Consider the following 13,659-nt stretch of genomic DNA (forward strand, 5'->3'; position numbering starts at 1 on the left):
CAAAGGAAGGGAACTACGGGAATCATCTCCGTGTCATCGCGTGCTCCACTCTCGGTTACCTCTATCCCAATCTATCTCCTATATATTGCGTAGCTATATCTTGCTTAGTTGATAATCTTGTCATATAGGTAAATTCACTTAGTTGCATATCTAGAGAATTTACCTTTGTGTCAAGCCTAAATTGAAAAAGAACTAAAAATTGGTTTGCACCTATTCACCCCCCCCCCCCTCTAGGTGCGGCATACGATCCTTTCAGTGTGGCCCTGTGGTGTTAGGTTTTACCCTTGTTGTATGATTTTAACCCGTTTTTGTTCGCTATTTAACTGAGCAACTTTCTTCTTAATTAATGGATAAGGCAAAACAGTTGACCAATCAACATGTTGTAAAGCTATCAAGCATCTTGCTTAATTATCTAGAAAAATAAATTGCACCGCAGTAACAATGTGAAACAATAGCTTGGCAGCTGGCGCCCTAGACAGCCCTGAGGCGTATACTTCCTTCTTTTTTCTTTTCTTTCTCCGGGGATTATGATTTCTTTTACTTTGTGTGTGCATGTGTATGTAAGTACTATTAATTTTTGTGTGCATGTGTTTCTGTTTTAATGAAAATTCTATGATTACTGTGTAGTCACGCTCTTGGCCAGATTCCTTGGTTGGTCAACATCAAATCCGCGAAGAACAGTAAGATGGTATGCCAGCAACTGAATCAACAAAATTAAAAGAACTAATCATTAAAACAAAATTAAATAAATGCCACAAAGTGCAATAGAGATTTTGGGATATTCTAGGTACTAAACAAATAAAAGCCTGCACAAACCTGCAATGGAATTATGTTGATCACTGGCTGGAGACAGTCCGCGACCTCTGGAACTTGAATCGTTCTGCAGGATCCACTAGGAACGACAGCGGATATGTCCCCCGTGGAGCACAGTACGATCAGGCGCCCCTTGCGAGAAAGGAGCTGCTGAATCACTGACTTTTGCTTTCTGTAAGAGGAGGTTGAGAAGGAAAAACATAATCAGATGACAAGAATTTTCCACAGAAAATAAAAATAGATCTAGCTATGTGCAGAGCACTTACCTGAAGCAGGCGTCACGTGTTGCGATCACGATGATGGGAAGGTTTTCATCCACCAGTGCTAGTGGCCCGTGTTTCATCTCACCAGCAAGCATGCCTTCGCTGTGCATCAGTGCGACCTCCTTAACTTTGAGAGCGCCCTCTAATGCTGTGGCATAGTTATATCCTCTTCCAAAAACAAGGAGTGACTCCGAGTCAATCAGCGAAGATGTGAGTTCCTTCATATCAGAGTCAAGTTTGAGAACTTCACTGGCATGGCCTGCATCGTAAAATGATATACAGTGTTTCAAATCGTGTCTGAGAAACAACAATTTGGTACACTGGGTGGTATATTGTTGATTCAATTCAACATACTTGGAAGACTTGAAAGACCAGTGATGATAGATTCCCTTCTAGTTTGAGTGGATAACTGGTCGGATCCAATAGACAAGGCCATCATCGCCATGACTACTATTTGACTTGTATAAGCCTGCAAGATTGCAGGATACTGTCAGGAAACGATGACTAAAATTTGGTGAAGTGTTGCAACATGAAAATGTCCTGAGGCCTACCTTTGTGCTGGCAACACCAATCTCACAACCGGCATTGATATGAATTCCACAATGAGTTCTTCTAGATAGCGTGCTTCCGACAGTATTTGTTACGCCAACACAAATTGCTCCATTTTCTAGTGCATATTCAAGAGCTAGGAGGGTGTCTGCTGTCTCTCCTGACTGGCTCACAAAAACCGCAGTGTCCTCTCTGTAGATGGGGCCTTGTCTGTCAAGCAAGTCACTTGCAACCTCCATAGTGACAGGAATACCTGTGTTATCACCAGAATTTGACCGAGTCAGAGGTGGGCCGCGATCAAGATGGGCTTAAAGATTATACATGGAAGAAATACGTGAATCGGCCTTATATACAAAGTTTGGGCTAGTTTGCCCTTGTATCTGTAACATAGTAGATTACGTGTCGGTTAGTTAGAGTTTGCCTCGTGCACGGTTGGGATTATTCCCACGTTAGAAAGTCCCCTGGACTATAAATATGTATCTAGGGTTTATGAAATAAACAACAACCAACGTTCACCACAAATCAATCTTGGCGCATCGCCAACTCCTTCGTCTCGAGGGTTTCTACCGGTAAGCATCATGCTGCCTAGATCGCATCTTGCGATCTAGGCAGCACAAGCTTATTTCGTTGTTCATGCGTTGCTCGTACTGAAGCCTTTTTGATGGCGAGCAACGTAGTTATCTTAGATGTGTTAGGGTTAGCATTGTTCTTCGTATCATATGCTGTCGTAGTGCAACCCTTATACATCTAGCCGCCCTTACACCTATCTTAGGTGTAGGGGCGGCACCCCGCTTGATCATTATTTAGTAGATCCGATCCGTTACGGTTGCTCCTTGTTCTTCAAAGATTAGTTTAATATCTGCAATAGTTAGGCCTTACAAAGGGTTGGAGGATCCAGCGACGCGTAGGGTGTCGTTTGCTAGCCCTAGACAGGATGTTCCGAGGATCAATCTCGTGTTGGTTTTTAGGCCTTGTCTAGGACCGGCTTACGATCACCGTACGTGACCGCGAGGCCCAATCGTGAGTAGGATGATCCGATTATGCGGTGAAAACCCTAAATCGTCGTAGATCGTTTTAGCTTTATCTTGATCAAGCAGGACCACCATATATTCGTGCACCTCGTACGAATCATGGGTGGATCGGCTCCTTGAGCCGATTCACAGGATAACCTGAGAGCCGATCGAGGCTCGTATTTAATGTTTACGTGTATGCCATGCAGGAAACTAAGCAAGGCATCTCCATCACCTTCCTGACCAGGTATAGGTCAGGTGGCACGCCCTTGCACCAGCATCGGACGTGTGTACCAGAGGCTTTGCGGGCCGTCGCTCGGAGGGACCAGGGCCAGCCGCAGCCCTAAGTTGTTCCCGGCTCTACTGTGTTGCCCGTCGCTGCCCGCCGGTGGGTTTTGACCGCAACACATTCTGGCACGCCCGGTGGGACAAGCTTCGACATCAACCACATCGCCATCTACATCTGAGATGGCGGACGGCACCCCAGTCACGTACGAGGATCTGACCGACGAGCTCAAGAAGAAGTATGACGAGGTCAAAGCAATCCTCGAAGCCGACCTCATCGGCTCTTTTCACAGAACCCGTTCACATGGCATCAGGTGGAAGGGGTTCTCGCCTGATGGTGCGCTCGATGGGATAGACCTCTCTGCCCCGTCAGAAGAACGCACCAGGTCCCTACGTCAGGAGATCAACTACATGGTGGCTCACTCGCTGCACCGCCACTCTGAGAACCTGGTGAACACTTTGGAGCGTGTCGCTCTCCGGGTGATCCAGGAGATCATGAGGCACCAGTACTCTCCGTCAGGACCAGCTCTCGGGACACACCAAGGAGAGATGCCACTCCAGTCCCGTCCACCGCTGCCATTTGCGTTGGCAGCACCAGAAGTGCCGAATTCACCGGCATTCGTCGTCTACAAGATCGGTGGTGACCCTAGTGACTGCCAGTTCTTGCATGAGGCGCCTAAGGAGATCCCTCACGGGTACATGTGCACATACGTGCCAGACTGCGGTAACTGGGCGCTCACAAACCAGGCCGCGACAGCAGGGACTTCTGGGAAAGCAGGAGGAACGTCAGCAACAGATCTTGAGAAGCAGACGTGGCTAGCTAAATATGCCACCCCGACGAACCTCCAGAGCTCATCTCCTGCAGTTGGCTCAGAGCTGGAAAAGCAAGCATGGTTGGCTAAGTACGCCACCCCGGCGAATCTTCAGAGTTCGGCTCCTACAGCCAGCACCGCGGATCAGATCAGCACAATCCTGAGGGACCAGTTCGGCATGGTGCCGAAAAGGAGGACAATCGGCTATTCCAAGCCGTACCCCGATGAATACAAGTTGGTCCCGCTACCACCCAAGTATCGGCTCCCTGACTTCTCCAAGTTCAGTGGATCAGATGGTTCCAGCTCCATCGAGCATGTGAGCCGATATTTGGCACAGCTAGGAACGGCCTCAGCGTCGGATCCACTACGCGTGAGGTTCTTCGCACAGTCCCTCACGGGATCGGCTTTCGGGTGGTACACTTCGTTGCCACCGGACTCGATCCGGACTTGGAAGCAGTTGGAAGAACAGTTCCACATGCAGTTTCACTCAGAAGCTTCCGAGGCCGGCATTGCCGATCTAGCACAGATACGTCAGAAGCGTGGAGAAACTGTGGCAGAATACATCCAGCGCTTCAGAAATCTGAGGAACCGATGTTATTCGGCTCGTGTGACTGAAAAAGAAGCAGTCGAGTTGGCAGTGGTGGGCCTTGCCTCACAAATCAAGGATATGGCTTCCCAAGCAGACTACCCTTCACTGGCGCACATGGTTCAGAAACTGTCAGCATATGAACAGCGCCACTCGGACTTGTACCAGGACAAATTCAAGCGTGCGGTAGTCCTGGTTGAGGCGGATGAAGACGGAGGCTCTGTGGGAGATCAAGAGGTAGCAGTGGCTGAATGGACTCGGGGGGCAACCCCCGTGTCCTGCAAATGGGTTAAGCCACCAGGTCCGCCCAGAGGGTTTGATTTTGACGTGACCAAAACTGAGCAAATCTTCGACACTCAAGGAGAAGCAGTTGAAGATACCCGAAGGTCTCAAATTCCCCACGGTACAAGAGCTGAACGGAAAGCCATACTGCAAATGGCATAACTCGCTCTCCCATGCCACCAACGACTGCAGGGTGTGGCGTCAGCAGATCCAAATGGCGATAGAACAAGGACGCCTGATTTTCAACCAGTACGCCATGAAGGTCGACACTCACCCCTTCCCCGCCGTTAACATGGTGGAGTGCACTTACCCTGAAGGTTGCCAGCCAGGGTCCTTGTTCAGTATCAACATGGTAGGACCTGGGCACCACTCTGGCAAGGATGGAGACGATGGCAACTGCTCTCGTAGCAAGGAAACAGAGGAGGCCGCTCCACGCGATCGGCTCCGTCACGATGGCAAGCGCTACGTCACAGAGGGAGAAGTGAAGAACATAAGATATCAGCGACCTCTCTCTGATCACCTCCTCAATAAGTATGTCAGTCAATATAGCCAACGCCGACGATCCAGCGACGATGATGATAGAGACCGTCTAGCTAGGGACGCCAGGAGACATCGTCGGCATGATCGTGATGAGGAGGAGTACGAGCGCCGTGCCAAAGAAAAATCAAGGGAGCAAGACGACGAAGATAGGCACTGGGACTGCCCCTTCTTCAGACACTGCTGGGATTCAGGAATGAGCCGATTGCCTACAATCGGCAATTGCCCAGAATGTAACCAGAAGAAGAAGGAGGCAGCCAACGTGTCCGTGTTCCAACGCTTAGGGCCTCTCCCGCCTCGAAGCAAACACGCTGAGTCCCCTCGGATGGAAGATCTCGAGGATTCGGAAGACGAGGGAGATGAAGAAGAAGACAGGTACCACCGTCCAAGGTGGTGCCCTGATGGACTCAGCCGTTCCCAAAAGCGTAGGGTTCAGCGATTGCGCGGCTTGGAGGAAGCCGAAAGGTTATACCTGCACACGCTAAGGAAGGCGCGGCCTGATCTGGCCGCGAAGATCCAGCGAACCCTGGATGAAGAGGGTCGACCACGGAAAATGGAGTGGCGCCCCAAGCAAAGGAAAGCCGATGATGAGACATCGGCTGGCACAAACATGGTGTTCATCCTTCCTTCGGAGTTCAATGCTCCAGGATTAGACGAGGCACCTATGGCACAACTTGACTGCGGCCCACGGCCGGTTATCTTTGAGAAACCACGAGAAAGAAGCTACAGACATCTGAAGGCCCTGTACTTGCGAGGTTATATCGATGGGAGGCATGTCAATAAGATGCTGGTGGACACCGGAGCGGCAGTCAACATTATGCCATACTCTATGCTACGTCGGTTGGGACGCTCTAGCTCGGATCTAATCAAGACCAACGTAACATTGAGCGATTTCAACGGCCAGGTGTCTGACGCACAAGGTGTTCTGAACGTGGATCTGACCGTAGGAAGGAAAACTATCCCTACGACGTTCTTCATCGTCGATAGCAAGAGCACCTATGCTGTTCTGCTAGGAAGAGATTGGATCCACGCCAACTGTTGCATTCCCTCCACGATGCACCAATGCATAATACAGTGGGATGGAGATGAGGTAGAGGTGGTCTAGGCCGATGACTCAGCCGAAATTTCAACGGCTGGCATGAACGCTTGGGAAGCAGCAGGCCAAGAGCCACTCTCAGGTATCAATTTGGACGACTGCGAGCGCATCGACGTGACGAAGGGCAGGGTTAGGCTGGTCTTATCCACTGGCCTGACTGAGTAGCAAGAACAAACCAATGAGAAACGTGTCGAGGCTGATCCTTTGGATCGGCCCCAAAGATCTATGAAGGAACTTTACGAAACCTTCATTGAGTGCTTCGATCAATATGGAGGCCGATTTCAGCAATCGGCCAAAATTATCCTCACCACATGTTCTGCTTGTATGCAACGTCGATCTATTGGGCAGCGGTTTACGTCGGCTGATGAGTCAGGGGAAATCAACATTGGTCATACTGAAGCCGACGTGCAAATACGGTGCCTTGGCTAAACTACAGAGCCGATATCTGCAGTGACCTGACAGATTCGGCTCGGGGGGCACCTAGTCAGATGAACATGTGTGCAGTGTGCAGTGAAACATTGGGGGCCGATTAGAAAAATCGGCCAGTAAAAAAAAATATTTATATACTCATAATGGGTGTACAGCCGATGCGCATCGACTCAAGAGGTACAGCTGATATAAGCAGAAGCCCGGTGGAGCAGTTGTTGAGTTACAGGGAGAGGCTCTACTAGATGAATTCCTTCTCAAGACCTCCAACTCCTTCTGCAAGACTTCAAGTTCAGCAGTGCCAGTGTAAGCATGCAGATCAGGTTAAGGATGAGTCCAACAAAGGGAGCATACCTATCCTAGAAGCATGAGCACAGCCGATAACGAATCAAGCGGCTATGGCATTTTTGCGGCTTGGTCGATGTCACTTTCAGAGATTGTTGCGTCCAGAGTCTCGGAGGGTATCAGAATTCAAAAATGAGGAGCCGAGCTGATCAGCAAGGCGCAAAGGATTGAACTAGGAGGAGTCGGAAGGCCATTATGTTAAGGCTTCTTAAGTTCAAGGTACGAATTTGCTGATCTTTCCGAACCCTTTCAGTGCGTCGGTTCTTTGGGCGTAAGCTTCCCTGCCACGTTTTGATGGGAGCTGAAGAGGCTTGGGGGGGCAGCTCACCCTGAAAAATCTTTGCTCTGGAGAGCCGATTTTGTTGGAATCGGCTGGTTCTGCGTTATAACTTGGAGGCCGATGGTAACACATTTGGCTGATTCATCACTGTTCTCGCCTTGGATGAGGCTTGGGGGGCAACTCGCCCGAAAAGTTCTTGGCCCTGGAAAGCCAATTTGGTTGGAATCGGCTGGCTCTACATCGCAACTGTCCTGAAGAGTGGTGCTTTTGTTACAGAGTTATCAGTTTCAGCATCCAAGCTGATTCAGCGACAGTTCCAGGGTTCTCTTAAAGACGCCTGCTCAAGACCAAATCGCAGGCCTGCTGCGATCGGCTGTGCCAAATGCTGTCGTCATCGGCCTGTCTCGCAGATTATCGTGAGAGACCGATGCGTTGCCATCAGCCATTGAGCATTGATTAGGCTAACAGTCGACAAAGTCAGATGAGGAAAAGTCGGCTAAATCAGCATAGAGGACATCGGCAAAATCAAAGGAAGTTTTCATTGATAATAAGATTTCTTACAAAGAGAAGCCGATTGTTCAACAAAAGGGAACAGATTACTACTGCTAATCCTATGCTAGTAGATCCCTACTCTAAGGGCTGTTGCTGTCTTCGCCGTCGCTGGGGTAGCTGCCATCATTGCTGCTGTCGACGAGTTCCTCGTTGCTGCTACTGTGACCTTCAGCGGAGGCTTCTTCCTCGTCATCATCATCGTCCTCGTCTGACCAAGCCCAGCCCCGGATGCGTTTTGGCGGCGGTTCGTCGGAGGAGGTGTCGTCCTCCTGTTCCTTCTTCATGTCGGAGGAGATGTCTTCGTCTTCGTCATCCTCTTCATCTTCTTTGGTGACGGAGGTGAATTTACCCCGGAAGGGAGGGTCGTCGTCGTCGCTCTCCGCCTCCAGTGCTCCGTCAATCAGGAACCGGAGGTCATCCTCCCCGTTAGTTAGGGGCATGGCCCCATCTGACCAGACGAGGTCCTCGCCATCTGGCACGAAATCGAAGTCCCACTCCCGCTTGTCCCAATGCTTGGGAGCGCGCCGGTTGTACGCCTCCGTCTGGTTGTGCTCTGGAATCGACTCGCTTGAGGAAGAGGATTGGAGAGAAACGGAAGAGGAGGAAGAGGACGACATGGCTATGGAAGGAGAGGGTTTTTTGGCTGACGGCTAGTCTGGAGCGGAGGGATGAAGAGGTGAACTGTTCGATGCTGTAAATAAAAGGGGATGGAATAGAGATTTATTGCTCGAGCAGTTTCCGAGGAGGTGGAGCCAAAGTTGTCAAATCGTGCAGGGAAGTTGAGAAGGCAAATCATCATGCTGAAGAATACTGCGATGGTTCTGCCACGACATGACCCGACGAAGGAAAAGCAGAGTGATCTTGGAATTATCAATTCCAAAACCAGGGGGGCATGTGTTATCACCAGAATTTGACCGAGTCAGAGGTGGGCCGCGATCAAGATGGGCTTAAAGATTATACATGGAAGAAATACGTGAATCGGCCTTATATACAAAGTTTGGGCTAGTTTGCCCTTGTATCTGTAACATAGTAGATTACGTGTCGGTTAGTTAGAGTTTGCCTCGTGCACGGTTGGGATTATTCCCACGTTAGAAAGTCCCCTGGACTATAAATATGTATCTAGGGTTTATGAAATAAACAACAACCAACGTTCACCACAAATCAATCTCGGCGCATCGCCAACTCCTTCGTCTCGAGGGTTTCTACCGGTAAGCATCATGCTGCCTAGATCGCATCTTGCGATCTAGGCAGCACAAGCTTATTTCGTTGTTCATGCGTTGCTCGTACTGAAGCCTTTTTGATGGCGAGCAACGTAGTTATCTTAGATGTGTTAGGGTTAGCATTGTTCTTCGTATCATATGCTGTCGTAGTGCAACCCTTATACATCTAGCCGCCCTTACACCTATCTTAGGTGTAGGGGCGGCACCCCGCTTGATCATTATTTAGTAGATCCGATCCGTTACGGTTGCTCCTTGTTCTTCAAGGATTAGTTTAATATCTGCAATAGTTAGGCCTTACAAAGGGTTGGAGGATCCAGCGACGCGTAGGGTGTCGTTTGCTAGCCCTAGACAGGATGTTCCGAGGATCAATCTCGTGTTGGTTTTTAGGCCTTGTCTAGGACCGGCTTACGATCACCGTACGTGACCGCGAGGCCCAATCGTGAGTAGGATGATCTGATTATGCGGTGAAAACCCTAAATCATCGTAGATCGTTTTAGCTTTATCTTGATCAAGCAGGACCACCATATATTCGTACACCTCGTACGAATCATGGGTGGATCGGCTCCTTGAGTCGATTCACAGGATAACCTGAGAGCCGATCGAGGCTCGTATTTAATGTTTACGTGTATGCCATGCAGGAAACTAAGCAAGGCATCTCCATCACCTTCCTGACCAGGTATAGGTCAGGTGGCACGCCCTTGCACCAGCATCGGACGTGTGTACCAGAGGCTTTGCGGGCCGTCGCTCGGAGGGACCAGGGCCAGCCGCAGCCCTAAGTTGTTCCCGGCTCTACTGTGTTGCCCGTCGCTGCCCGCCGGTGGGTTTTGACCGCAACAACCTGTGGTGGAAAGGTTAAATTGAAAAGACCACCTGATATTTTCCAGATCATGACAATACAACTGGATAGCCTGATTCGACTTACCAGTAAGTTCTTCCACCAAAGGTCGTGCAGCTAAGGCGGCATTATAACTAGTACCACACCCAATAAAGATTACTCTTCTACTCCGCCTAATTGTTTTAAGGTGTTCCTTCAGCCCACCTAAAATAACCTCACTATTCTTCAGTCTACCCCTCATCGTCATTGTGAGTGAATGCGGCTGTTCATGGATTTCTTTTTGCATGAAATGGTCATAGCTTCCTTTCTTTATTTGCTCAACTTCCATTTCAAGAACAGACAATGCCCGTTCCACAGACGCTGGCTTCTCTTTTTCCCGGTCAAATTTAAGGATAGACACACTACCATCCTGCAGTGTACACATTCTTAAAGTCAAGCATAAGGCTCGTGGAAGAAACAAAAGAACTGCTGCACATACTGAGTTTTGTTCATCCCCTTTTCAGTCATTCGAAAGAAGAACGGTATGAAAATATGATAGACTAAGGTAGTGAGTTATATTTCGATGTTATGGTAGCAGGTGAGTAAGGAATTGATGAAGATTAGATAAACTGTGGTCCAGAAGAGAAGGATGTCCTTAAACCATACTAATTAAATACAAAGAGAGGGAAAAATGAAAAAAGGAAACGTAGGCAGACTAGCAGATGAAGCACTTAACTAAACAAAGAGTACCTGAATATGAATAATTTCATTATCTTCAATAGCTAAATAGTTTTTGGTATGCTCTACAATAGCACATAAATCACTGGAGAAGAAGAATTCTCTCGGGCTTCCATTTGCTGTCAGGGATTTGACATTGTTGAATGACTGTCCACAGTTTTGACCATTTACTTCCTGATCATAGAAAGATAATAGTCACAATTTGTATAACATAGGAAGTTAAGCACAGAGCAGGGGAATTATGTGATCTACAAGACTGCAATGACCAATTACAGAAAGGCACAGCATTTCTAAAATTGATTACATAGGAAATAGGATAGTTAATTGTATATTGTAATCAATGTACCACACAGTTACCAATCTACTGCACAGTTACCAATCAATTTACTACACAGTTACCAATCTGCTACCATTTATCACATCAAGTATTTGACTGCAGAGCTTCTGATAAGTTCAAGGGAAAAAAAACTGATAGATCATATGCCATGGAAAAATAAAATTGTACACTGCATCAGTGCTGACAATTTGTACTCAGCAGGAGGCGACAAGCACAGTGCTGATACAAGTATACAATAAAATATAGGTAGCTTGACATGATATGTCTACTGCAAATGTCAAAAGGCTTATTAACTTTTAACAAAGCATACCATATATACTCATGCACAAAAGAAAATAACCAGTTTTTGGAACAAAGCAAGTGGGACGAAACAAAGATCTCAAAACTGAAATTTTAAATTAATTTTGTACTGAGAATTCAACAATATGTTTTCTTGAGTTAAATATATCTAATAGTTAAAAAGAAAGATACAAGGATGTTATTTTCCTACATTAACACCAAGAATCAGTGTGCTTCCTCGTTTGCATGCGATCAGCTCATTGGGATAGTGTGGACTCTTAAAGATAAGTGCATAGGCTCCTTCAAGCTGCCTCATGACCTCCATAACAACTTGGCTGAATGTCATATCTCCTGATAAAATAAACGAAATCTCAAAACTGCCATAACTAACTAATACAGGTTCGTTCACTCAGTACCTACTTATTTTCTAATGCTATGATGAGTGCTCTTGCACTAAAGTATTTATCATGTAACGTTGCCAACGAAGTTTCTAGGTGACTTCAAATAGTATAATGGTGCCTAGGTGGAAAATAATTTTTTAGCCATGTATATACTGCTCCAAATAAATAACTTAAACTAGGGAAGAAATGGACCACATCAATATCAAGCGGTGTAATGTTGTCAGATTTTGCAACGACAACACTATTGCAGAACATATAACATAATACCTTCTCCATCACGAGCCTTGTCAAAAACAAACTTTGCCAGCTTAGGAATGACTTCAGTGTCGGTATCAGACTCAAAGATGAACCCATGCCGAATTAGCGTCTCTTTCAGAACCTGAACACACAGCATTATCGGGTTAGAATAGAAATATCATTTGTTATCATATGATGCCATATTCGCTCGAGATAGTGTCAGGCAATTTCACATCATGCATAAAACTTTCTGATGGTTGAGCCATAGATATTTGATAAACAGATGATCATATAATGATATCTGACATTATGTACGGCGACTCTGTTAAAAGATCCTCAAAAAGGGTGCAAACAACTGGAGATTCTGTGAAACTACAAAGTTGATTCTTATGGACATACATACACTGATACACAAAGGGGGATAAGGAGAAAGCCGATGTGTAGGGAGTCAGGACATGAAACTTTGACACAGGGAGCAACTTAGCATAGCGACATGTTTCCACTAGCATAAGTTCATCATAGTTGAAGATAATATGGAACAAGTACTACACAAGAGAGTTGTATGTTCGATATCTCAAGAAGAGGGTAATTAAGGAGACCTCATAGTTTGTGATAATGCCATTGTGGACGACCAAGAACTCATCGCCAGCACCAGAGGATTGGGGATGGCTGTTGTTTGGGGCAGGCACGCCGTGTGTGGCCCAGCTGGTGTGGGCGATTCCAGCGTGAACGGCAAATGCGGCATCCAGGTTCACACCCTTCTCATCAACCTCTGGAAATCAGACACAAACTTAGTGTGCAACCCCCAAAAACGAGTATACGGCATCTACAATCATGTATTGTTTTCTCCCAAAACGTAAAATGAAAAGAATTGCTGCTGGGGCAGAGCTGGACGGTACTGACCAGAGTAGACGGACCGCACGAGGTTCTCGATCTTTCCCTCCTGGCGGAAGACGATCGGAGACGCCCCCGCGTACGCTGGCGCGGAACCAGGCTGGAGGTCGGCGTCGACGGCTATGCCGGAGGAGTCGTAGCCGCGGTACTCGAGGCGGCGGAGGCCGTTGAGGAGGACCTCGAGGACGTACCGCCGCTCCCGCGGCACGCAGTAGTTGAGGTAGGCGAAGATCCCGCACATCGCGGGCCTTCTAGAACCTTCCGGAATGCCGCGTGTAAGGCAACGGGACGGACGAGGCGGAGGACGAAAGGCTGGCGGCGTATTCTCGATCTGGATACGTCTTCTAACAGTCGGATACGAGTCACGGGCTCTCCGCTTCTGCCTTTGCGGCTGTTGCCTTTTGACAGAATTCATATCAGCACGTCTGAAGCGGGATTCAAAGGGACGGTCGTCCCCCCATCAAGCAAACATGACTCCAATTCACTGCCCGCGATAAGCAGAGGTGAGGCCGCTTGCTAGCCATGGCACTACTCAGGGTGTTAGGCACTTTTGGTTTACTCATCCTCCTCTTTTCCTTATCCCTATATTTGTGGATGATCCTCTTTTCCTTCGCCGTCGTTGGTCAGCGGATGGCGGCGTGGGGGTCTGTTCGTCTGCTTCGGGTTTGAAGGTAGTGGTTCTAGAGTTCTTTTTCTGCGAAGATGAAGACCTACCGGATGTTGATCCTCTTCATCTAGCCGGAGTGTTGATTTTCGGAAGGCTAACAATGCATCTTTTGTATGTAGTTTGCTGGATTGAGTGGTATTCAGTCGCGCACCCATGCTTTTATTTCGACCGTTTGATTCTGGAGGGAGCGGCACGAAGCTCTTTTTCTGTGTTGACATCAAGTGACTATGGATCCA

At 47.8% G+C, this 13,659-nt stretch overlaps 1 protein-coding gene across 1 annotated transcript; it reads right to left on the bottom strand.

The window, feature by feature from the left end:
* Positions 1-378: 378 nt before the first annotated feature.
* Positions 379-13,182, bottom strand: LOC127307379 (glutamine--fructose-6-phosphate aminotransferase [isomerizing] 1). Its single transcript, XM_051338110.2, has 11 exons — positions 12,766-13,182; positions 12,462-12,634; positions 11,893-12,004; positions 11,436-11,575; positions 10,621-10,782; positions 9,979-10,300; positions 1,628-1,878; positions 1,431-1,545; positions 1,080-1,335; positions 817-985; positions 379-700 (listed from the first exon to the last, which is right to left on the bottom strand). The coding sequence occupies exons 1-11, from the start codon at positions 13,169-13,171 to the stop codon at positions 617-619; spliced, it is 2,190 nt and encodes a 729-aa protein (XP_051194070.2). The 5' UTR covers positions 13,172-13,182; the 3' UTR covers positions 379-616.
* Between the last annotated feature and the right edge of the window lie 477 nt (positions 13,183-13,659).

The sequence above is a fragment of the Lolium perenne genome, chromosome 6, assembly GCF_019359855.2.
Source record: "Lolium perenne isolate Kyuss_39 chromosome 6, Kyuss_2.0, whole genome shotgun sequence".
Taxonomy (NCBI): domain Eukaryota; kingdom Viridiplantae; phylum Streptophyta; class Magnoliopsida; order Poales; family Poaceae; genus Lolium; species Lolium perenne.